Source organism: Artemia sp. Qi Xiang Cuo, chromosome 16, assembly GCF_049724085.1.
Source record: "Artemia sp. Qi Xiang Cuo chromosome 16, ASM4972408v1, whole genome shotgun sequence".
Taxonomy (NCBI): domain Eukaryota; kingdom Metazoa; phylum Arthropoda; class Branchiopoda; order Anostraca; family Artemiidae; genus Artemia; species Artemia sp. Qi Xiang Cuo.
The window spans coordinates 57,006,558-57,029,875 of record NC_142809.1 but is presented as its reverse complement, the minus strand read 5'-3'; the positions used below and the strand labels follow the sequence as shown (position 1 = coordinate 57,029,875).

General features: G+C 36.2%; 1 protein-coding gene across 1 annotated transcript in view; it reads right to left on the bottom strand.

The window, feature by feature from the left end:
- cyst (rho guanine nucleotide exchange factor 18 cysts) overlaps positions 1-23,318 on the bottom strand; it is a 402,635-nt gene that overhangs the window by 206,118 nt on the left and 173,199 nt on the right. The window contains exon 5 of the mRNA XM_089102646.1: positions 934-1,079. Within this exon, the coding sequence (XP_088958772.1) occupies positions 934-1,079 (146 nt within the window). The remainder of the gene's footprint in view (positions 1-933; positions 1,080-23,318) is intronic.

The following is a 23,318-nucleotide window of genomic DNA, read 5'->3' as shown; positions in this document are numbered from 1 at the left end:
AGTATAACGTTAAATTCTACACTCAGCCTAGATTAACCTGCATCCTACAATTAATGAGAAAAAAGAACCATGTCTGTTCAAAGTCTTATTAAAGCTTATTGTAGGACTATATGCTAAAATTGTAGGACATTTGTACGCATGTCCTGTTTGGCATCCTGGCACCTCCATTGAATTGTTGGACAAAATAGAGGCAGTCAAAAAAAAGTACCTAAGAATTATCTTTAATGGGGGTAAAGTGCTTTATATTTCCCTTCTTCGGAGAGCCAATCTAGTTACCCTTAAGGAAAGGAGAGTAAAAATTTCCTTGCGTTTCGCTAACAATACCCTTCACAACCCTCGGACAACTACCCTATTCACTAGTCAATATTCACCCCTTCGACCCCGCCTCCCGCGTTCTGCTCCAACAAAAATCCCCTTCCTTGCCCCGATAAGAGTTTCCACTGAAAGATAAAGAAATACTTTCATCCCTTACATAGTTGACCAATTAAATCAGGGAATCTCCTCAACCCCTCCCCCTTATCTCCCTTTTCACTTTATATTTCTGGTGTTCATTTTGCAAGTTTCGATCTTTCTATTTTTTGGTCGCATAACTAAATTGTTTTTGTTTTAATTATTATGTTCCCTTTTAAATTTTACAAGTTTTCTTTGTTTTCACGTTTCGCTGATTCGGCATTGACCTTTTAATTTTTTAGTGTAATTGTTTTTGAAATTTTAAGTTATTTGACTTTGACCCTTTTATAATTTTGTTGTTGTTGTTTGTTTTCGGCTTTTCTTTGTTTTATTGACGCTAAAGTGCGAATTCGGCCCATTTGGGCTTGTGATACCCGTTTTTCAGTAATAAATTTTACCTCTACCAAAATGAATGTCACTAAACTTCGATCTACGTCCTGAATGGGTTGCAGAATAAAAGTAAAATATACAACCATACTAAACCTTTTGGGTCCACTGATCCCAGATCGTGTTGTATCACCCGAATCGACATCAGTTACGTCATTTACAGCTATTATTGACGGGGTAGAAATAGATTTGTGCAGAAAACTGTTTCTGGTACCAGCTAGGTTCTGGCCTCGACTGCGAGTCTGAAAAAAGAAAATGTGTCTGACAAGGAGCATAAAAGGTTTTATACGAAGACAATACACATTCAAAAATCAAAACTCCATCCGTCATTTAGTATTTTTGGCATTCATGGATACTTGTATCTGTGACTACAAGAAGTGGAGGGTTCTTAGAATTGTTTCTTCCCAGTATTTAAATTATTTTTTGCGTTTTATTATTTTTTCTGGTCGACCAAAGAAATGCATATGTCCGTCTTCAAGCTACAGTGCCGCCATATTGTTATTATAGAGCCATGATTCCAAGTGGTACAAGTGGACCCCCACAGGCCTACGTTGGCTTGACAAAAAAAATATGGGTTCACAATTCGTTAACGGGGGTCCACAAAAATTTATATGATTTAGATAGCGAAGAACTAAAATGCTGCTGGCTTGACTTAACCTACCAATATTTGCTGATAATATTTAAAGAAGCTCAGCGGCTGTTACTTGTAAGAACGGTGACCGTAATTCGCTATGTAATCCATTGACAACAGCTAGTAGCTAAATATTTGATTAATAAGATTGCACCAATCGCTTCAATTTGTGACTACTGCAGTCAACAAAATAAGAACTAATTCATTGAATATGCGTTTATTTGAACAATTGTGTGATGAAGACTTCCAACCATTACTCCTAGATATTGAAGTGCACTGGTTGTTGAAAGGTGCATGTTTAAAAAGATTTTATTCAATTTTTTAATCAGTTAAAGAATTTCTGCAAAGTAAAGAACCAGATTTAAAAGAAAAACTGATCAATTTAAAAGCAAATATCGCATATTTGACATAATTTAACGACATTAAATTACTATTAGAAGGAGGCAGCCCTAATATATACATATACATATGTATATATATATATGTATATATATACATAAATATATATATATATGTATATATATACATAAATATATATATATATATATATATATATATATATATATATATATATATATATATATATATATATATATATATATATATATATATATATATATATATATATATATATATATATATATATATATATATATATATATATATATATATATATATATATATGGTCGTTTTGAGTTTGACTGTTATCTATCTTAATTTCTGTTTGTTTTGGGTTTCATTTATTAATTGATACTGATTTGTGGTAGCTGCAGTCTTGGTAGATTATTTGATTCTATTTTTGTTCAGTTTTGGGGGAATGGAGTTCTTTACTTTTTTTTGAAAAACTTTTTTTGGGGAAGTTTTTTTAATTAATTTCTGTTCGTTTTACATTGACAAAATCTTCTTTAGGGAGAAAGACTGAGCATCTTCAAAAGTTAAACAACCATGCCGTCCATAAAAACCTTTAATACCCTCTGGGCATGACTTAAAAACCTCACACCTATTCTCAGAGGTTTTTTTAAACCCCTAAAGCCTTGTTATATGATATTTAGACTATTTTGAATAACATGGCTATCTCAAAGTTTCTATTAGATACATTTTGGGACAATACGATGTGTGTATGTGTTTGACGGGGGGGGGAGTTGGTAGCTACCCTTCGATCACTTTGACTCTTAAAAAGAGCACTATAACGTCTGATTACCAATCCAATGAGTAGGGATGGGTAAGAAGGAACAGGGGGAGGGGCACCATATATGGGCATAGAATACAGACAGAAGTTTACATCATTGCCAGATAAGAGTAAGTCTAACGGGACAGGATCACGCCTCTTTCTAGGCCAATCAGGGAACTTGGAAATACTGAGGAGGAAATGCACATGCGCACTGAATACTCACGGGACAATGTTATTGATCCACTAACGGGTCAATGACACCTTTTTTTAGGTCAATCAGGGGGGCTGTTTCTAAGTGTATTGATTCCGAGACGAGATTTAATGTCCTTGGTAAAAAGTCTGAATGAGATTTAATATCCTTGGTAAAAAGTCTGAACGAGATTTAATGTCTTTGGTAAAAAAAAAGTCAGGAAGAGATTTAATGTCCTTGTTGTTTTGCTTTGCATCTTAACACTATAGTTTTAGCTAAAACTAAAACTTAGTTTTAGTTTTGCATAAGTTCAACAACAATTGCTGGATTATCGATTCTAACGGGACAGGATCACGTGTCTCTTTCAAGGTCAATCAGGGGATGTTTCTAAGTGTATTGACTCCGAGACGAGATTTAATGACCTTGGTAAAAAGTCTGAACAAGATTTAATGTCATTGGTAAAAAAAAGTCTGAATGAGATTTAATGTCCTTGGTAAAAAAAAAATCAGGAAGAGATTTAGTTAGAGTTGAAGTTTAGTTTAGGTATAGTTAAGAGTTGTAGAGTTTTAGCTTAGAGTTTTAGTTCTAGTTCTACTTTAGTTTAGTTATACTTAAGAGTTTAGAGTTTTACCCTAGAGTAATATCATTGAGTTTTAGTTAGAGTTCTAGTTTAGTTTAGTTTTAGTTAATTGTTTTTAGTTTTATTTTTAAGTCTTTTCTTAGAGTTTTATTTAGAGTTCTAGTTTAGTTCAGTTTTAGTTAAGAGTTTAACCTTAGAGTCTTAGCTTAGAGTTTTAGATAAGGTTGAAGTTTAGTTTAGTTATAGTTAAGAGTTTAGAGTTTTACCTTAGAGTCTTAGCTTAGAGATTTTTCTTAGAAGTAACAATTTTTTCGTTTATGAGAGCAAGTTTTCTGTCATAAGTAGATTTAACCTAGAGTCTTGGCTTAGAGCTTTAGTTAGAGTTGAAGTTTATTTTAGTTATAGTTTAGAGTTTTATCTTAGAGTCTTAGCTTAGAGTTTTAGTTAGAGTTTAAGTTTAGTTTAGTTAAGAGTTTAGAGTTTAGCCTAGAGTTTTAGCTTAGAGTTTTAGTTTAGTTTAGTTGTAGTTAAGAGTTTAGAGTTTTAGCTTAGAGTCTTAGCTTACAGTTTTTGTTTAGAGTGAATCTTAGAGTTCTTAGAGAACTTATGACTACATCCAAAGAAAACAACAAGGACATTAAATCTCTTCCTGCCTTTTTTTTTACCAAGGACATTAAATCTCGTTCAGACTTTTTACCAAGGACATTAAATCTCGTTCAAAATTTTTACCAAGGACATTAAATCTCTTCTTGGAGTCAATACACTTAGAAACAGCTCCCCTGATTGACCTTGAAAAAGGTGTCATTGACCCGTTAGTGGATCAATAACATTGTCCCGTTAGTATTCAGTGCGCATGTGCATTTTCCCTTCAGTATTTCCAAGTTCCCTGATTGGTTTAGAAAGAGGCGTGATCCTGTCCCGTTAGACTTACTCTTATCTGGCAATGATGTAAACTTCTGTCTGTATTCTATGCCCATATATGGTGCCCCCTTACCTTCCTACCCATCCCTACTCCAATGAGCCCCTCCGAAATTCATATAACCACGCTTTCTATAAAAACCTTATGTCCCCAGGGCATAACTTACGACCATTGCCCTGAGAGCTGGGGGGATTTGTTATCCTCAAAGACATAATTTCCAGACCTTTCTGACACCTTGAACAAATTGGCTATCTCAAAGTTTTGATTGAAAGTGTTTGAAGAAATGATAGACCTTGGGGGGGGGGGGGGCATTGGCCCTCTGATCGCTTGCGACTAATAAAAAAGGCACTAGTCCTCTTAATTTTTAATCGAATGAGCCATTTTTGAAGCTTCTACGACAAAACTTTCTATAAAAACGTTATATACCCCAAGGGCATAACTTACTACCTTTGTCTTGAGGGCTATGGGAAGAGGGTTGCCTTCCTCAAAGACATTATTTCCTGACCTTTCAACTACGTTAAACAAAATGGTCATATCAAAATGTTGATAAGAAATGTTCGGCATAGGGGGGGGGGGTTGTGATTCTCCCTCTAATTGCTTTCGACTATTAAAGAGAGCAATAGCCCACTCAATTTCCAATCGAATGAGCTCTTTTTGAAGTTTTTACAACAACGCTTTCTATAAAAAACATTATATGCCCCCCCAGGGCATAACTTACAACATTAGCCCTGAGGGTTGTGGGGGGAATTGTCATACTCAAAAACATAATTACCAGACCCTTCAACTACGTTCAACAAAACGGCAATATCAAAATGTTAATCGGAAGTGTTTGTGCCCCTCCGATCGCTTTTGACTATTAATAAAGGCACTAGCCCTCTCAATTCACAATTGAATGAGCCCTCTTTTAAGTTTCTAAGACAACACTTTCTATAAAAATCTTATGTGCCTCTGGGGCATAACTTACAACCTTTGCCCTGAGGGCTGTTGGGGGGTTTTCATCCTCAAAGACATAATTTCCGGACCTTTGAACTATGTTGAACAAAATGGCTAAAAAACGTTGATTGAATGTGCTCGGAGAAATGTTGGTTCTCATTCTCATAGACCTAATTTCTATAACTCTCAACTACGTTGAAACAAAAACGGGTATCTAAAAATTTTGATTGAATTTGTCTGGGGAAATGGTGGGCGTGAGAGGGGGGTTAGTTGCCCTCCAATCAATTTCGACAATAAAAAAGGGAACTAGCCCTTTGAATCTAAAATCGAATGAGCTCTTTTTCAAGTTTCTACGACAACACTTTCAATAAAACCCTTATATGCCCCCAGGGCATAACTAACAACCATTGCCCTGAGCGCTGTGGGGGGGGGGTGTCCTCTTCAAAGACAATATAGATATCTCAAAATTTTGATTGGATGTATTTGGGGAAATGGTGTGCGGGAGAGGGGGGTTAGTTGCCCTTCAATTACTTTCGACTATTAAAAAGGGCACTAGCCCTTTTTGAAGTTCCTACGACAACGCTTTCTATAAAAACCCTATATGCCCCTAGGTCATAACTTACAACCTTTGCCCCGGGGGCTGTGGGGGGTTTTCATCCCGAAGACATAATGTCTAGACCTTTCAACTATGTTGAACAAAAGGGCTATCTCAAAATTTTGATTGAATGTGCTCGGAGAAATGGCGGGCGTGAGAGGGGGGTTAGTTGCCCCTAATCACTTTCCATTATTAAAAAGTGCACTAGCCTTTTCAATTTCCAATCGAATGAACCCTTTTTGAAGCTTCTACGACAACACTTTCCATAAAAAAAAACCTTATATGCCCCCAGGGCATAACTTACAACCATTGCCCTGAGGGTTGTGAGGGGGGGGGGGTTGTCATCCACAAGGACCTAATTTCCAGAACTTTAAACTACGTTGAACATCTAAAATTTTTCATTGGATGTGTTTAGGGAAATGCTGGGCATGAGAGCACTAGCCCTCTCAATTCCAATTGAATGAGCCCTATTTAAGGTTTCTACAACAAAATTTTCTATAATAACCTTAAATGACCCAAGGGCATAACGTACAACTCTTACCCTGAGGACTGTGGGGGGGGGGTTGTCATCCTCAAAGAATTAATTTCTGGAACTTTCAACTACGTTGAAAAAAAATCGGTATCTCAAAATTTTGATTGAATATGTCTGGGGAAATGGTGGGCGTGAGAGGGGGTTAGTTGCCCTTCAATCACTTTTGACTATTAAAAGGGCACTAGCTCTTTGAATTTCCAATCGAATGCTCCCCTTTTGAAGTTTTTATGACAACGCTTTGAATAAAAACCTTATATGCCTCCAGGGTATAACTTACAACCCTTGCCTTGAGGGCTGTGAGGGGAGTGTCCTCTTCAAAGACAAAATGGCTATCTCAAAATTTTGATTGGATGTATTTGGGGAAATGGTGGGCGTGACAGGAGGGTTAGTTGCCTTTCAATCACTTTCGACTATTAAAAAGGGCACTAGCCACACCAATTTCCAATCGAATGAGCTCTTTTCGAAGTTTCTACGACAAGTCCTTCAATACGAAGTGCCTTGGTCTTAAAGAAAGAAACCAAAAGACCAAAAAATAATAAATAATACATTGTGCCAACATCGTTCGTTACTTAGGCAACGCTATTGCGCAGCCTATGATTTCTAATATATAAGTTTCATTAAGTTTAGTCTTATCTAATAAAAGTTAAGAACCTGAGAAAATTTGCCCTATTTTCGAAAAAGGAGAAACACCCCTTAAAACTAATATCAGATTCAGCATATTCGAGAACCCTACCATAAAGGTTTCAAGTTCATATTTGTATACACGTGGAATTTTGTGTTTTTTTGTTTTTTTGGCAGAAGAAAGGTCACGGAGGCGTGTTTATCAGTTTTTTTTTGTGTTTTTTTTAAGGGGTGATCGTATCGACCCACTGGTCATAGAATATCGGGAAAGGGCTCATTCGAACGGATATTAAAAGTTCTAGCGTCCTCTTTAAGTAACCAAAAAGATTGGAAGGCAACTGGGCCCTCCTGGGCAAAGAGGGCAACTCGGCTCCCAAGCCCATTTTCCCCCAAAATTATCTGGTCAAAATTTTTAGATAGCCATTTTGTTCAGTATAGATGAAAGATAAAACATGTATGCCTTTAGGTGTAAAGTGACCCTCCCCCCCACACACAGTCCGTGGGGAGAGGCCAGTAAGTTATAAAATACGCCCATTGTTTACGTCAGTGTTTGTTATTGGGAAGTATACAGACATTTTTTGGGGGGAGGGTGCTTGGGGTGGATTTCTATGGGTAGAAACTTCCTTGGGGAGGAAAATTTCTGGAGGCTGAATATTCTAGGGGAAATGTTACACTGGGGGATTTGAAAATATTACTATACGAAATTCTTTTTAATTGTCTTGCATTCTCTTTGCCAGTTTTTACATGTGGAGATGTTCCGGGGGAATTATCCAGGGGCTTTTTTCCGCGTGTTTTGTTTTCTGGGAAATAATTTCCACAGAAGGGGGGATTTCTGGAGTGATCTAGAAACCAATTAGAGATTAAAGTCTTATTCAAATGAAAGAATGCTAAGGAGCATTTTTCAGGCTGAATCGTTCGCAAGCAATTTTACAGGGAGGAGGAATTCTCAGCGAGGAAGGACCTGACTGGAGGGAATTTTACGGGTGATGGAACACTTTACATTGAATGAAATTTCCACAGAGGAGTTTTCTGTGACGGGGGAGGGGTATTTTTCATAGAGGGAGAGCAAGATTTACCGGCATTATTTCAAAAACGAACAAAAATTATACCATATATGAAGAGTTGCCCCTCCTCAATACCTTACTCTTTAAAAAGAGTCACACTTTATCGTAAAGAGTGAGGCGTTGAGGAGGGGACAGTCCCTTGCATATATGGAATAATTTCTGTTTCTTAAGTTTTAATGTCGCTTCTTACTTTCAGTAAAAAAAAGTTGTTTTTTATTTAATTATTAGTAGGTGCATTTTAACTTAATGATGTGATTTGAAACAAATATTACCAAAAGAGAAGTAGCAAAGTCGCTAGTCCAAACAAAGGCGAAAATGAAGGCAAATATTTATAATGGGATTACACATTATAAAAGGAAAGGGACAAACATCAGTTCGTGACCTGGAAAGGGATTTTTCAACAGGCTCCTTAGAATAAACAGCACCCCAAAAACAAAATACTGTCAACAGGCAAAAAAGTATGGATTCACTTATAATTAGACACAACAATATGAAATCAAAAAACCGTGTTGATGCTGGTTGTAAAAAAGGCGTATCAGCAATATCTCGGGCATGGCTAGGGGTATTAAGTTGAAAATTATTGTGACTACGAAATTCCTTACCATATAAGCTATTTAGCTTAAAAAGTTATGTCCTACGGCTGTTTAAATTTGAATATTACAGATAGGAGCTTTATATAATCCATAGAAAGGTAACCGCAACGTTTGCAACAGTTTCTGGTTTAAACCAGATTTAACATGGGACCAGCCAGACTTTTACTGTCATTATGTTGACAGTAAAACTAGGGGTGAAATTGTAGATTTTTTTTAGGGGGTATAGAGCCCTGAAACACAGTTTCAAAGTTTCAATGAGAGATCGTGCAAATGAATATGGAGTGGATTACCCCTTAAGTTCTCTTCATTAAAAAAAATATATCGGGAATGAGTGTGGAATTCGGGTTCTGAGGGGTGAAAGCTCCCATCAGATTGCGGAAAGGGTGGTCTATAAGGGAAATTGATTGTACTTAATAATATATATATATATATATATATATATATATATATATATATATATATATATATATATAATATATAAATAAATATATATATATATATATATATATATATATATATATATATATATATATATATATATATATATATATATATATATATATATATATATATATATATATATATATATATATATATATATATATATATATATATATATATATATATATATATATATATATATATATATATATAGGGCTATAATGAGAGACATCTTCTGCAGATGAATGACGAACTATTGCCGAAAATCGCCTTTGTCGCCATACCACCGCAGGCAAACGAACAGCAGGTCTTCTTCAAATGGGGTAGGAGGATGTCGTAAGGGAACATTTGAGAGAAATTGGAACTTTTGGGAGGGTGTAAAGAGGGAGGCTATAAATAAATTGGAATGTAGAAGCGTGTGTAGCTGTGTTGGCAACAGGCGGCTTGATGAGGCAATGAGTTGTTAGTAGTAATGTAATATTAGTATTTCTATGTTTTATTCAATTCATAGTCAACATTTTAGGAAATAAGATGTATCACAATTTTTATGTTTAAGAAGATTTATACGTTAAATTAGAGTGATTTATGCAGAATCATAACATATATCTAACTGTTAAAGTAATTCAACACATTTACTTGACCTGATTGACACACTTTTGCCATTTAAACATTAGCCTCTCAATTACTTGGACTATCTGTCTTGGCTTTTCTCAGTCTACAATTAGCCATGTCTTGATCCAACCTATGCAACCTACTGCAACCTACTTGATAAATTGAATAAAAAAAAAAAAACAAAAAAAAACGAAGCTCTATGATAAGTACAATTGCCTACTAGTTAAAGAGTACTGCAAAATAAGAAAAATTAGCTTTCAACAATCAAAATTCTAATATTATCGAACAAAGCTACAATTCACGCAATTAAAACCAAGAAAGACAGAAGAATAGCAGGAACGATCAAATGTGAGAACAGTCATAAAACAGAGAAAAAAGGAAGAAACTAAAACTTAATTGAAATAAATAATTTATTTATCCCTCTTCATTATTGGATGCAGCTGGGGAAGATCCTGGAAGAAAAGTAAAATTGGTCAACACAATACCATTAACATATCCGTGGGATGGAAAAGCCTCAAATGCAAAGTAAAATTTTCTACGCCTGTAATTTTTTTATTTTTATCTAAAAGGATTAGTTTAGGTTTTTATCTTTTTTTAGGTGTACATAGAAATTTTGTCTTCAAAGGAAAGAGACATCGGGCACTATACAGTTAATTTTATCATTATAGTAATATGTGTTTTTGTTATTGCTATGTGTTACGTGTTGCTCTTATTGCTATGAACCATGGTTACTATTATGTGTTTTATTGTACTTAAAATGAGTGTTTGCTTAAAATGAGGACTCCTACGCTTTACTGCAGCACCCCAGAACTGCTTAAAATAAAAAGAATGCCGGACCATAAAGCGAACGCCGGATCAGCTTCGTCTCTCGGTAGCATCTTCTATGGAGAGCGACGAACCTGCAAAACTGCCAATGCACTTGGGTGCTTATCTAGTGCGGGATGAAACAACAGTTGCAGAAATTACATGGGCTCTGAAGATGATTGAGTCTGACTATTCTGAGAAATCCGCAGACGGAATAGCAGATGTATTTTGAAAAATGTTCAGAGATACATTGGTCAAAAACTTCTTTTTCGGGCGAACTATGTTCGCTTATTTTTTAACGAAAGCTCTTGGACCCCATTTCCGGAAGATGACCTTTGATGAAGTTGGAGTATTACAGCCAGGAGACGTTTCTCATATCACTAGTTTTTTTTTTTTGTTGCGTGCTTTTAGATTCTGGTTACTACAGGCAAATCTTCCTAGGCTTCCTAAAATCTTCCTAAAAATTTGCCAAAATTTGTTCTGCAAATGCTTCTAAAACAGTTTTAAGATCTATTTTCTTCACTTTTAATCAGTTTTAAGATCAAGTTTTAAGATCTAAAACAGTTTTAAGATCTATTTTCTTCACTTTTAATCAACATAGTTGCTTAATTATTTAGTCTATCCTAATTATTGTTGATATCAGATAGTTTTTTTTTATTGGTTTTAGCCTGGAAACTGATCTCTCTCCAGAAGCAATGCTTACTGGAATTGTTAAGAATATTTTACAATTTCGAAAATCAATTGTTCATTTTGATGGCGGAGCGAGGCCCTTTCAAACGCGGGGCCCCTTTGGGCCCAATCGCCCTTTTTCCGGCAATGACTGTATAGGTTTCGTACAAAAATGTAGAAATGTAGTTTTGCATTCTTTGTTGCCACCTATAAGGTAAAGCTAGGTTAACGCCTTACTTTTAGTTGAAAAATCTTGCTATTTTATTTAATTTTTCTTCCTGAAGCGTACTATATTAACCAATTGAGCACCCAATTTTGAATGCTCGTTTCACATTTTTAACAAAAGCAATTTTTTTCTACTCTTTTACTGTTCTCTATCTCGTTTGGTTTTTGACGGGTGAATATATAAAAGGAACTAAGGAACGAAGGGAGGGGGGAGGGGTTCTTAAGTAATTTAGTAGCAAAACAGACCTTGCTCACAATTTTTCGTTAGATGTAATCAAACAGTTCGTGGTAAGGAGCTCATCCTTTACTAGGGTGCAGCTACCCTTGCAAAAATGATGGTTGTAACCTGTGATTATGACATGTGATTAAAACATAATGGATATGATTTCAAGCCTGTCTACGGTTACGAATCTAGTTAAAAAAAATTGAAAACGGCCTCTTAGTATGGAAACGGAGTACCTATTTCGGAAATGGAATATGGCGACTAAGAATATGGAGTACAATTTTTTGAAACGAATTGAAAACAACTAAATGACAAAAAAGAAAATTTTACTTTATCTAGTCAATACGGAAAATAATAAAATAGGAATGAAAAGTGTTCGAACGGCAACAAGCCCCCTCCCATGTTCTTTTAACTGCCCTTCTGCCAAAAAGGGCAAGGGAAAATGATAAATACAAAAGTAGAATGCTAATATTGAATTCTGATGCCCGTATAGGAATTCCACGTTCCATGGCACCTTCCAAGGCATATTACCAGACTGGTTATTTGGCAGTGTATAATGTGGTCAAACATGTTTTGAGAGTATGATCGAAATTATATAATTTAAGCAGACAGGTTTTTGAGTCAACAATCGTTTTTAGGAGCCAATCAGAGAGTGGAGGTTACTCTATATATGATAACTTGATTGGTGATTGTGATTTTAATAAAAGGTCTGATTGTCATTGCAAATCATATTACTGAGAGAAATGAATTAAAATAGAGTAGTTTATTTGAGAGGATATTCGTAGAGAAAAATTAGTGGTTTATTTATATAATTGGAGATTAATGATGGAGCCGACAGCAGCAACGATATACGAGTACCCAATGTGGCTGTGGAAATAGCCAGAGGCTTTAGACTATGCCTTGAATGGGAAAATATGTTTATTAGATACGTGATATCATTCAGCAATTTTAAGCAGGAGGAGCAACCACACTCTGGTTGAAAAGGGAATATTCCCTATATAAATAAACTTCGGTCAGCATTAAATCTCTTATCGAAATATATTGATGAGAACAAAATGCATCAGTGAATATTATTATTGTAATTATGTTCAATAAAATTGTTTCTAAGTCAAAAGTATTTTTCTTTCTATAGTAGACTAGCGTATATTTTTTTTCAGAGTAGAAAAAGAAATTCTGGTTAGTCAGTAGTTGGTTGTGAGAGAGTTAGGACTCTAAAAAAATGGATAGATTTGAGAAAGAGCGAATCACAGGGAATCTAGTGCTTATGGAAAAACGTTTGATTCTAGATGACGATTTTCTAGAGCTGTCTATTCAAAGGAAGATATTTTCTCAGGGAAAGCTTGTGAATATAATGAAAACTGAGTCTCCATCATCAGACTATTGTATGAAGCTTTTACATCGTGGTCGAAATGTATCTATATAATTTATTGATACATTTATCACGAGATAGCAAAATGATAGTTTGGATATGCTTTAAACACCAGTTTAGAAATTTAGGACTTTTTTTCACGAGAAAGATGGTGCTCAGGGATGATTTACTCCTCTCTCACTATCTCCGACACTGTTTGTTGTTGCTAGCACAGTTTAATTGTGGCAGTGAGTGTCAACACATGAAAAAATTTTCCATACATGTCCCCTATGTATGTACACACTGGGCAGCTGGTCATCATGTAAGAATTGCAAAATGATTGACGAGTATGATTACAAGTGTAGATTATGCAACCCGTTTAAATTGCATAGAGGATATGCTGTACAAATTAAAGGTTATAATTTATGTCTTGAGGAGATGTGTGACACTCATCCTAGTGGTCACCTATGCTCCAATTGCCACTATGATAAACGTAATCAGTGGTAGAATATATATCCCAGTATGATTGGAAAGAATCCTAACCGTGATTTTAGTTTATTGCTACGAGATTGGTATTGTCGTGGTTTTGGATTGTTCTGGGAGGAGGAGCCGGGTCAACGATTCAACTGTTGGGACAACAAAAGAATATGGTTTCTACGTCATCGTTGTGAAGACAATGGGTGTTATGATTATAAGCCCACTGATTTTTATTTGGCTGTGACGAAATGTGATTCGACACTTGAGGACACTGTTTGTGAAATTGCTTCAAATAGACAAATTGAAACAGGTGAATTCTATAGAATGAATGAGAATAGTATCATTGACTATACAAAGAGATATGACAAGAGTGAAGTCACACTCTACTGTAGAAAATGTGACCCTGACATTGCAGTACATCAGGATCAGTATACTGTGAAATAAGATAATCTACCTGCACTAGTTTTTGTCGACAAATACCTATACGTAGTAGAAGATGAAATCTATAGAGTAGAAAAGTCGTTTTATCATGTATATAAATTTTTATCATTTATTAATAAACAATTTAACATACATTTTTAGAAAATTTTATTCGTAGGGCACTAAAATCAATATTAAATAAGCTTATAAGTATTTTTTAGACTAGAAAGTCGTTCAATCGATGTAAGTTAACTTGGATGTTGAGAAACTGCTTGTAGGTGTAGCCACGACATCTGAACATGAAAAAGAGTTGTGCATGAAAGCCACATGTCTTAGTCGTTAAATCCTGTGCTCTTCGTTGATTTTGAATAATGGTTTTCCCACTGCTTTCAATAAAGTTGCTGATGTATGGCGTGTAGAATTTATACGATAGGCCAAGAGGGTCAAAAAATTCAATTTTCATCGCTGTTTGAAAGATGCATAGCCAATGACCGGTCTTCACTGTTAATGGACTGCTATTAACAATGATAAGGGTATTATTAAGACTTGTAATTTTTTCAATGTAGTCCGAAGGTATGCAGTAGGACTTGTACTGTAACCTTTATAGATCCATACTAAATGCGTTGATTATTTGGTTTGTGTTCATGGTGCTAGGTCTAGTAGAACACTGCCGTCGGGTGTGATTTCCCCATAGGTTTCAAATTGACTCAGTGATATTAGCGTGATACTCTCAGTCAAAGCATCGGAAAATGTACACTCTAAACGTACAATCCCTGTTCGTACTATCCTCATATCCTGAGTTTCTGAAAATTCCAACACAATTGCGCAATAATTTCTTGATAATATTAACAAGATTGTTCTATTTTCAAACAACCGAAATTAATGATCTACGTAGTACATGACCGACACATTAAAACTTCTAAGAGATTTTTGTCAATCAATAGAGTGTACAGGGGAATACCCTTCACTTTGCACACAAGGCTAGATAGACCGAAAAAATTAAAATCATGGGGGGATTCATTCCAGGATCAAACAGCTCTGCCACTCTTCACAAAGGTCAAAGCCAATTTTGTTTGCATTTCTCCATTAATAAACGACAATACGGTGTGGCTACGAGAGTCGGTGGCAATGTGACTTTGATTGGTGATCGTATGGGGGACAAGAAGTTTAATGTTGTTGCCATTGGGTCTTAGCTTTTCCACTGCCAATGCAACAGAGCTCATAACCTGTTGTTTTCGGACGTGGAGAATTGCCGATGGGATAATGACATTTGCATCGGGTGCTGCTGGAAGTATTTTTCTCAAAATGAAATTCGATGGGGCAAGCTGTAAGTTTATGTCAATCTTGACATTGGGGGGTAACCATTGGGATATATTGAATATCTCAGGATTTAATTTTCCAACCAGATGATACTCTTGGGTCACTGCGTTAGTCAACTCACCATCAGTATCAACACCTGATCGATATTCATAGCCCAATGATTGTCCTCTCAACTCCTTGTACGCGCTTTGGCGTCATCATCATAAATTTTATTTTGCTTGCATAGTTGGATAAATAATTGCTAGTGCTTACCAATATACCATTAATAAATACATTAATTTGTTTGAATAGATTGTGTAGAATACAGTTCTCGTGGGAGAGACCGTCGCCAACAGTTCGAATTGTATTATCTGACTTTTTCGTCACCGCAACATTTAAATCAATAAATGTTGATGACAAATCCATGAAATAGTCTTCATTGTGAAATATTTGAAAGTGTATGTATTCCGACAGGAGGTGTTGGGGATGAAATTGTTCATAGTAGCCATACTTGACACTGACATCAACATTTTCAGCATTGAATAGATTCAATGAGGAACTAATTGATGGATATGCTTCCTTCTGGGGGAGATAAGTCATCTTAAGAGAAGAAATCCTTCTTTGATCTAACAATCTTTTTCTGTTTCTTCTTCAGCTTATTGGTCTTCCTTGTTTTATTCCTCAAATTCCTAGTTGATGTCCTGAGCATCCCGCCAGGGAATAGACTGATAAGTGAATGACACGCAAGGGTTCTTTTCAATCACTCCCAATTTTGTCGAGTTTTTAAGCGCTCACCAACAGCTCTTGCTGAAGATTTAATATTTTCCTTAACACTTTCCTTGAAATTCTTGCCTGACCCCCAGTCATGTAGTGTGAAGGCACCAAAATTTGATGCAGCAGGCACAAGATATTTTCTGGCAAGGGGTAGTGCAAAACGAAATAGCCTAGCAAACCAGCTACCAAGACCATAGCCAGACATTGTAGTACGACCCTTGTAGTAGTCCAATCCATTGCCTATTTGACGTGGACTCAAAGCACCAACATAGCAATCGATATCGGGGCAGACAAATGGAATTCTTCTATTGTTCATTTTAGGTGATTGTGCTGTCGCCGACAATGGGTCGAAAATGACAGGTAATCACTGCTAAGCCTTTTGTTATTGCTAGAGGATCACCCAATTCACTTCTTAGTGTTAACTGACAGAGTTCCAAATACGAAGTGGTTACAGGAACATACTGCAGATGCTTTATATTATAGTGATGAACAAGTTCATGAGTTGTTTTTCGTTCAAGAACACGTAGGAGGGGGACAATTGAATTACCGACTCTCGACGTTTCCACAAAGGATTCATAGATAAATATGCAATAGTACGAGGTAAAACCAGGCGGATAATCAGCACAAATAACTTGATCCATTCCGTAAACGGTGCCAGCATTTTCCCCATTGATCATATTCAGTTTAAGACCAAGAACATTTCTCAGATTATCACTGAGAACTATTATGTCAGTGTCAACAGGTGAGGTAATGTAAATCCTATCGTTTTCCAATGAAATATTTAATATGGAATTTACCATTCCTACGATATGAGATTTTTCTATTGATTGTACGACACAAATCAGTCATATTATCGTATTCAATATATTTCAATTTGGCATGTGGATATTCGCTAGATTTAAGTGTTAGGTATTTTTGAGAATACAGTCGACAAGAGCCACTTCATACGCACCGTCAAATTTGATGGCGGGGGAGAGTTTTGTCCAAAAATCACTTGCCGTATTCAAGTCGTTGTAGAGAGGATCGGAAACGTTGGAAATGAATTTTACATAGTAATCAGTGGACAGTGTCAATGTTTTGAACGCCGATCCGAGAATCAAAATCAAAGCTACGTCCTTACCACCACTCACGTAACTGTTTCCTGATGCTGTGAATACAAGTCTTTAATATCTTTTCAATTTGATAGATTTCACTATTATTTTTAACCTTTTGTAGTTCATAGTCATAAAACCCGCCGAGAATCTCTTCATCTTTGGTATCGCGCAAACGATAAGTTATGGGTTTAGTGTCTAGAATTTTTGCCACTTTAAAAAGTTCGGTGGACCACAAGTAATTCCCCTTTTCAAAAACATTAGTTGTTCTATTAATTCGAACAGTATCACCAACATTGAAATTATTTTTCTTCTTGACAATCGTTTCATTGGAATATTGTTTAAGAAATGTGCCAATTGTATCATGATTAGAATGATGAACTTCCGTTGGGGTTGAGTTGGACAATGATCGATGAGGTCGTTGATTGTAAATCAACATGATTTTATCTAAATCATGAATAAAAGCCGGTGTATTTTTCAATGCACAATATCTTGAAATTAAAAGTCAAAGAGTTCTTATGAATTGTTCGGACAATGCAGCCTTTATAGGGCCATGATCAGATGGAGCAGTGTACTATATTTCACTAGTGCTTTTGTGCAATATGGGGCAACATGTTAAAAAATTCACTACAATGATCCTTTTAAATTTTTTCATATGAATTCTTTTTTAGATTACTTTCAAGGTCCTGAGAAACTTCAATCCCTCTTTTCCTTCGCACTAGAATGGCATATGCATAGCGACTAAAACACTGATTACAAGTAGAATGTACTTGTACGGTGTATTGTGACGTCTTTGAATCTCATCTAGAGTCAGGAGATCTGCTTGCATTATATGCAATGGGTAAAAGGCTTTAGTTGTTCGATAATGATTAGCACGAAGTCTATGATTTTTATGCAGAGTGTAACCTGATTCATTTTGTAGAGTCTTGTACACTTTTAGTGTGAACACCAGTGAACTTGGAAAGAGTGGTGGGAGAACCTAAACTCCCCACTTCAACAACATTTTCATAAACACGTTTCAGAACTTCAACCATTTCGAATGCTAACACATAGTGTAGTGTCCACTTCACTTCTTTATACTGGTGGTTGGTGGTGGTGGTGGTGACGTTGACTTCATACGTCTTTGCTGTTATCTAGCAATTATTGGGGTGCTAGTATTTTCCAAAATTGATTTAAAGTCTTCTTCTTCTTCCTCTTCATATTTCAATGGTGTTGTTGTTGTTGTTGTTGATGTTGATGGTTCATGTTCATTTAATTTTTTTAGAATTTGCTTATTGCTAATAAGGCTTTTGGGAAAGTTTAATGTATTTAGAAAGTTGTATAGATGAGCGTCAAATGATAATAGTCCTTTACGATTTGTAACCATATTATAGATTAAATCAAGTAGATTATAACTCTTACCCTGAATTCTAGTCCCTTTCCCTTTGATCTCAACTTGAATTTGATCTTGACCACTTTCCATGAGATAAGTTAGGAGTCGTTTAAATTGTTAACGATATGAGAGGGGCAATAGATTTACAATTTTTAATACAATTGAAACCAATTCCTCCATCTTTAATTGTGATCCAGCAGCAGAATCTTGAGGAGATGATTCTTTTTTATGATTAATAGTAACAGCAGTGACCTTTGACTGATAAGGCTTATGTTTGTCGACTTGGTATAGTGTATCATAAATTAAAAGCAGTTTTTTATCATCCTCAAAATTTTAGTTGGCAATAAATTTACTGAGATTGTTCTTAATGTGTTCCACGTGTAAGAGAGTAAGTTCTATTGGAGTCAATTTGTAGGGTTTAGCAATCTAGAGAAAACTGTTTACAAGTCCTGCAATTATTGGCAGTAAAAGTGTGAAAAAGCTACCGCCCGCCTGAAGGAGACGTTTCTTTTTAAAATTCTTTCCTCTGTTTTTAGAGGCCAATGTACGTACAATGGAACGATGTTGCTTTGCCTGTTTCTTAACTTCTTCTGGCAGTTGAACATTACCCTCGGTCAAATTTAAACAAAGTTCAGATATTAGATTAATGAAAGCATTTTCAATACCATGTTTGTTTATGGTTTTCTTAAGTAGAGGTTTTGAATTGCATAGAACTGAAAACGAATGACTCTTTTCGTACTGTTTTTTTAGTGTCACGATAGGGACTAATTGATCTTTTTAGTGTTCACGGGTAGATATACTGTAATTTCATTGTCGAAAATATCTGAGACTACACCCAGATCCTCAGGTGTATTTTGATTCAGATCTAATAGGATATAGCCGTGGGGTTTATTAGTTGCCTGATTGTATGCTAAGAGCAGAAATTTAGGGGCGCCTGGATAGATTTGTTTATTGAGAGTTATTAGCGAGCTAGAATCACGAACAACTCTGTAGATGATATAGTAGGTGCAGTTTAATGCAAGTGTTCGCATTCATTTGCTCTGATGAAAGAGATTGTGTAGAACCAGAGTAACGGAAATCTGTTCATGATGAGAGCGAACGGTGAACAATTGCAGCATTTCCTAGGACCATTGTTCAATAGATTCAGCCAGATCTTCAATAATCAGCCAAGAGTTCGCTTCAATAATGTTGAAACCATCAAGTTCCTGTATGAATTGTATCTGCACCAATTCCGTCGTGGCAATTGCTTTTATTTTATCGTATGACTCCTGCCAAATACTGTAACAATAGTAGATTTTTTTCGGCTTTTCTACAAACATTTTATCACTATTTTTAATTATTTTAGTTAAGAGTGTTGTTTTGCCCAACATTAACGGCCCACACAGAAACGATCTGAATAATGTTTTAAATTGATACATGATCCCTTCAACAGTTCACCTCGACAACTAACTGTAGACTTTAGTTGTCTAATGACTAAATAACTTACCTGCTACTACTACTACTTCGTTCAAGAACAAAATCAAAAAAAAATCATATTTCTTGTGTTATAAACAGCAACACTTAACAGAAAAAACAAAGAAAAATACACTTTTTAAATTTTTTTATAAAAAAAATGCACTAGAAAAAGCACTTAAAATAATATCACTTTTTTTTTATTTGAATGAAACATGTACAAAAGCACAAAAAAAATCTGCTCTAAGTAAAAAAAGATAACTTTGGTAGTGGCGGCCGCCCCCCCCCCCCCAAAGGCCGCGAGGCCCCCCCCCCCAAGGTTTTGGGAAAAATTTTACTGGACTTTATTCAAACCGAGACTTTTCCTATGGATAACACATTCGGCCCGGTCTGACGTTAAATGGTACTCAAATGGGAGGGCAGTCATACCGTCTTGACAACACAAAGACCTTGTCGCAGATGGTACTCAAGGCGGTTTGTGCTACCTTTACAGTAAATTTCCTGTAGTTGAGGGAATGACTTGCCAGCAATTTGGCTCGTGGAATTGTATTTTCAACAATACAATTCCTATAGATGTGCATGTCGAAATTCTTATCCATATAGCACGCGGGTACTCCTTTGCAACGTTTCTTGATTTACCGTTCGTGTTTCTGTATAAAGTACACCTTCAGACTTACAAATATACCACTGGAAATTATGTCACTTCCCAGTTATGATTTACAAAATAAAAGCTTATTTTGCACCCGACGTTTCACAAGCTCTGGGTAAATACCACTTCAATTGGTGTAGTCCATCCGTGAGCTGATAATTTCACCGTGCGCCAAATCATTAATTAGATTTGGGGTTTTTACTTTTAACAGTAGAGAATCCGTGTCCCCATAGAAGACCTCTACTTGCCGCTTTTTTGGCCACTGTACTCTAGCCACATTGTAGTAGAATTCCAACGGGAACTTTTTTGAGATCTCTAAGATTACGCTGCCTGCAATAATATTTTTATTCAGGACAATGCTTCTTTTTTTCCTATTCAATAGTACCATGTCCGGGAAAATGATTGTGAAGGAAGTTTAATTTGGATCGGCAATAATTCGAGCACATTGTTTGGGATCGGTCATGACGTCACAACGATTCCTATTGCGAACACTCTCACAAATTTTGCCAAAAGCAGAATTCAAAATGAGCTTGTAAATTTCTTTTTCGGCTTTCGTTTGTGCTTCAGAACGTTTCTTGACAAAAGTGTCAACAAACGTTTTTTAGATATGGTTTTTGGCTAAACTGGAGCGCTTTGTGAACCTTTGTGACGTTGAAACCGTTGTTGCGCATCCATTTTAAAGCTATATGATGTAAAACAATATTTTTTTTCAGCAGAAGGTCAGCAATAAGTTTTTGTTTTGAAGGTGACCAATGCAATCCGTCCTCCTCGACTAAACATCTATTGCGGGGGCTCAAAGAGTCCCTAGTCAAGGGTCTATTGATGAAAAGGAAAACAAAATCCCTTACTAAATCATGACGCTCAATTAGCATCACCTCATCAATTTCAAAAAACGATCCCAACGGTCCATTCTGTTCAACACTGTCAATGTTGGGGAAATGGGGAGGTTGAGGGGCATTGAGCCATTTATAGTCAACACAAGGTAGCACATAATGGGACATGGCCGAGGGATGGAGAGAATTCATATCAAGGAAAACTGCATCCGATTTCGTCCCCGTCTTCTCTCCAGTTGGATCAGTTTCCAAGATACGATACCCATGAAAAACGTATCCATCCCTCATTGACCTTTCGATGAACAGATGCTGATCAATATCAGTAATTAGCCAATTTTTTCCCCACTAATTTTTAGGATGAGGTCCATCACCAAATGAGGAGATGAAAATTATAGCCCAAAACAAGATTAAATTCCCAATAGATTTTGTCCGTATTTTTAGGCATAATGTCTAACAAAGTTAACACATCCCTCGACAAATACAGCTCGCAGTAGCCAAACCCATTTTTAAACCCTACCTCTGCCCACACTTTTTTAGCAAAACTGCATTCATCGGGGGTGCACCTACGATCGTGTAGACTGTCGTAAAACGATTCAATCGATGGAATAGTTTCCTCGGCGAATCTCGACATGGAACATTAATAAACATAAGGATATATGCCCTTGACCGTCAACAAATCCTATAAATCATTTGGAAATTGTTGCTTGAGAAGGGGGAAAGCGTTGCAGCCGTCATCGTTTTTCCGCACTTGAATTAATTCGCTCAATGATTTAGGGAAAAAACTGTAGGAATCTAAAAAGTGAATTTTATTCGTGTACTCAACGTCGTCTTCAGCAAATTTCCAAATAAATTCCAAAACAAGCAACTTTTCCGATGATTTAGGAATGATTTTGTAGGAAAAGCTGTCTATCACCCATGCATCATCCACTGTTCCATTTCTTTGAAGATGTGCCTAACTGGTAGCACATACTTCAGATCGTAGTTAGAATTATGTATTAAAACTGGAAGAAAGAGTTTCTGTTTAATTTTTAAATTACAAGAATTGTGAGACGACCCCCGATAGTTACTTTTTCCCGTTGAATTGGGGGTAATAAGGTGATTGTAATCCTGGACAACGTCTTTTGGGGCGAGAGAACCCCTTCAAACCCAACAAACCTACCCCTTTTATAGTGCCTGCTGCTTTTTATCTGATAATAACGTTAGGTAGTTGACGAGACGCAATCGTGAAATTGCGGCGTTTGCTGTTTTTATTAAAGACACCCTCCTCATCCATAGCCAAAAAAACTCTTCCAACTGCATTTTATTATTGGAATCGCGACGAGCATGCGCATAGGAACACGCAACTAGTTTGTGTTCCTTGACTATATTTGGCCTTGATGGGTCTGATACCTCCACCAGTCTTGATTCACAGTCCAAACCTACTTTATCAACTTGTAGCAGGGAATTTTGGAAATTTTTAAATTGTAAAGTATCTTTGCCTTCTGCCAGCATTTCTATTCGTTGATTGCCATGAATTTTGCAATGTCTCATGTGATCCGAGAATGTTCGCTCAGATCTAAATGAGGAAAGGCACATGGGGCAATAGAGACATTCTCCTTTCTTCGTGCCTTGGGATAAGTCCACTTATTGCCGTAACGGGGAAAAAATGACCATAGGAATTTACATCTTTGGGGGGGCTCGTAAATAACCCAAACCCAATTTTTAACATTATCTACAAACGGTGTCCTAACTGAATACAAAAACCCCTTTTTTATTTGGTTTCTTTCCCCCATTTACAAATTCCGTGTCATACTGGAGAAAAACCACCCCCAACCCAAGATTTTCATTTGCTTTTTCAAATATGGTTATTTCTTTCAAGGACACCGCATACTTCCCCTCTAAACAGTCAAAATTTACTTTAGGGAAATTTACTCCACAGTTACGAGCAAGTATGTCAAGATTTTTCATTGTTGAATCTTTTTTT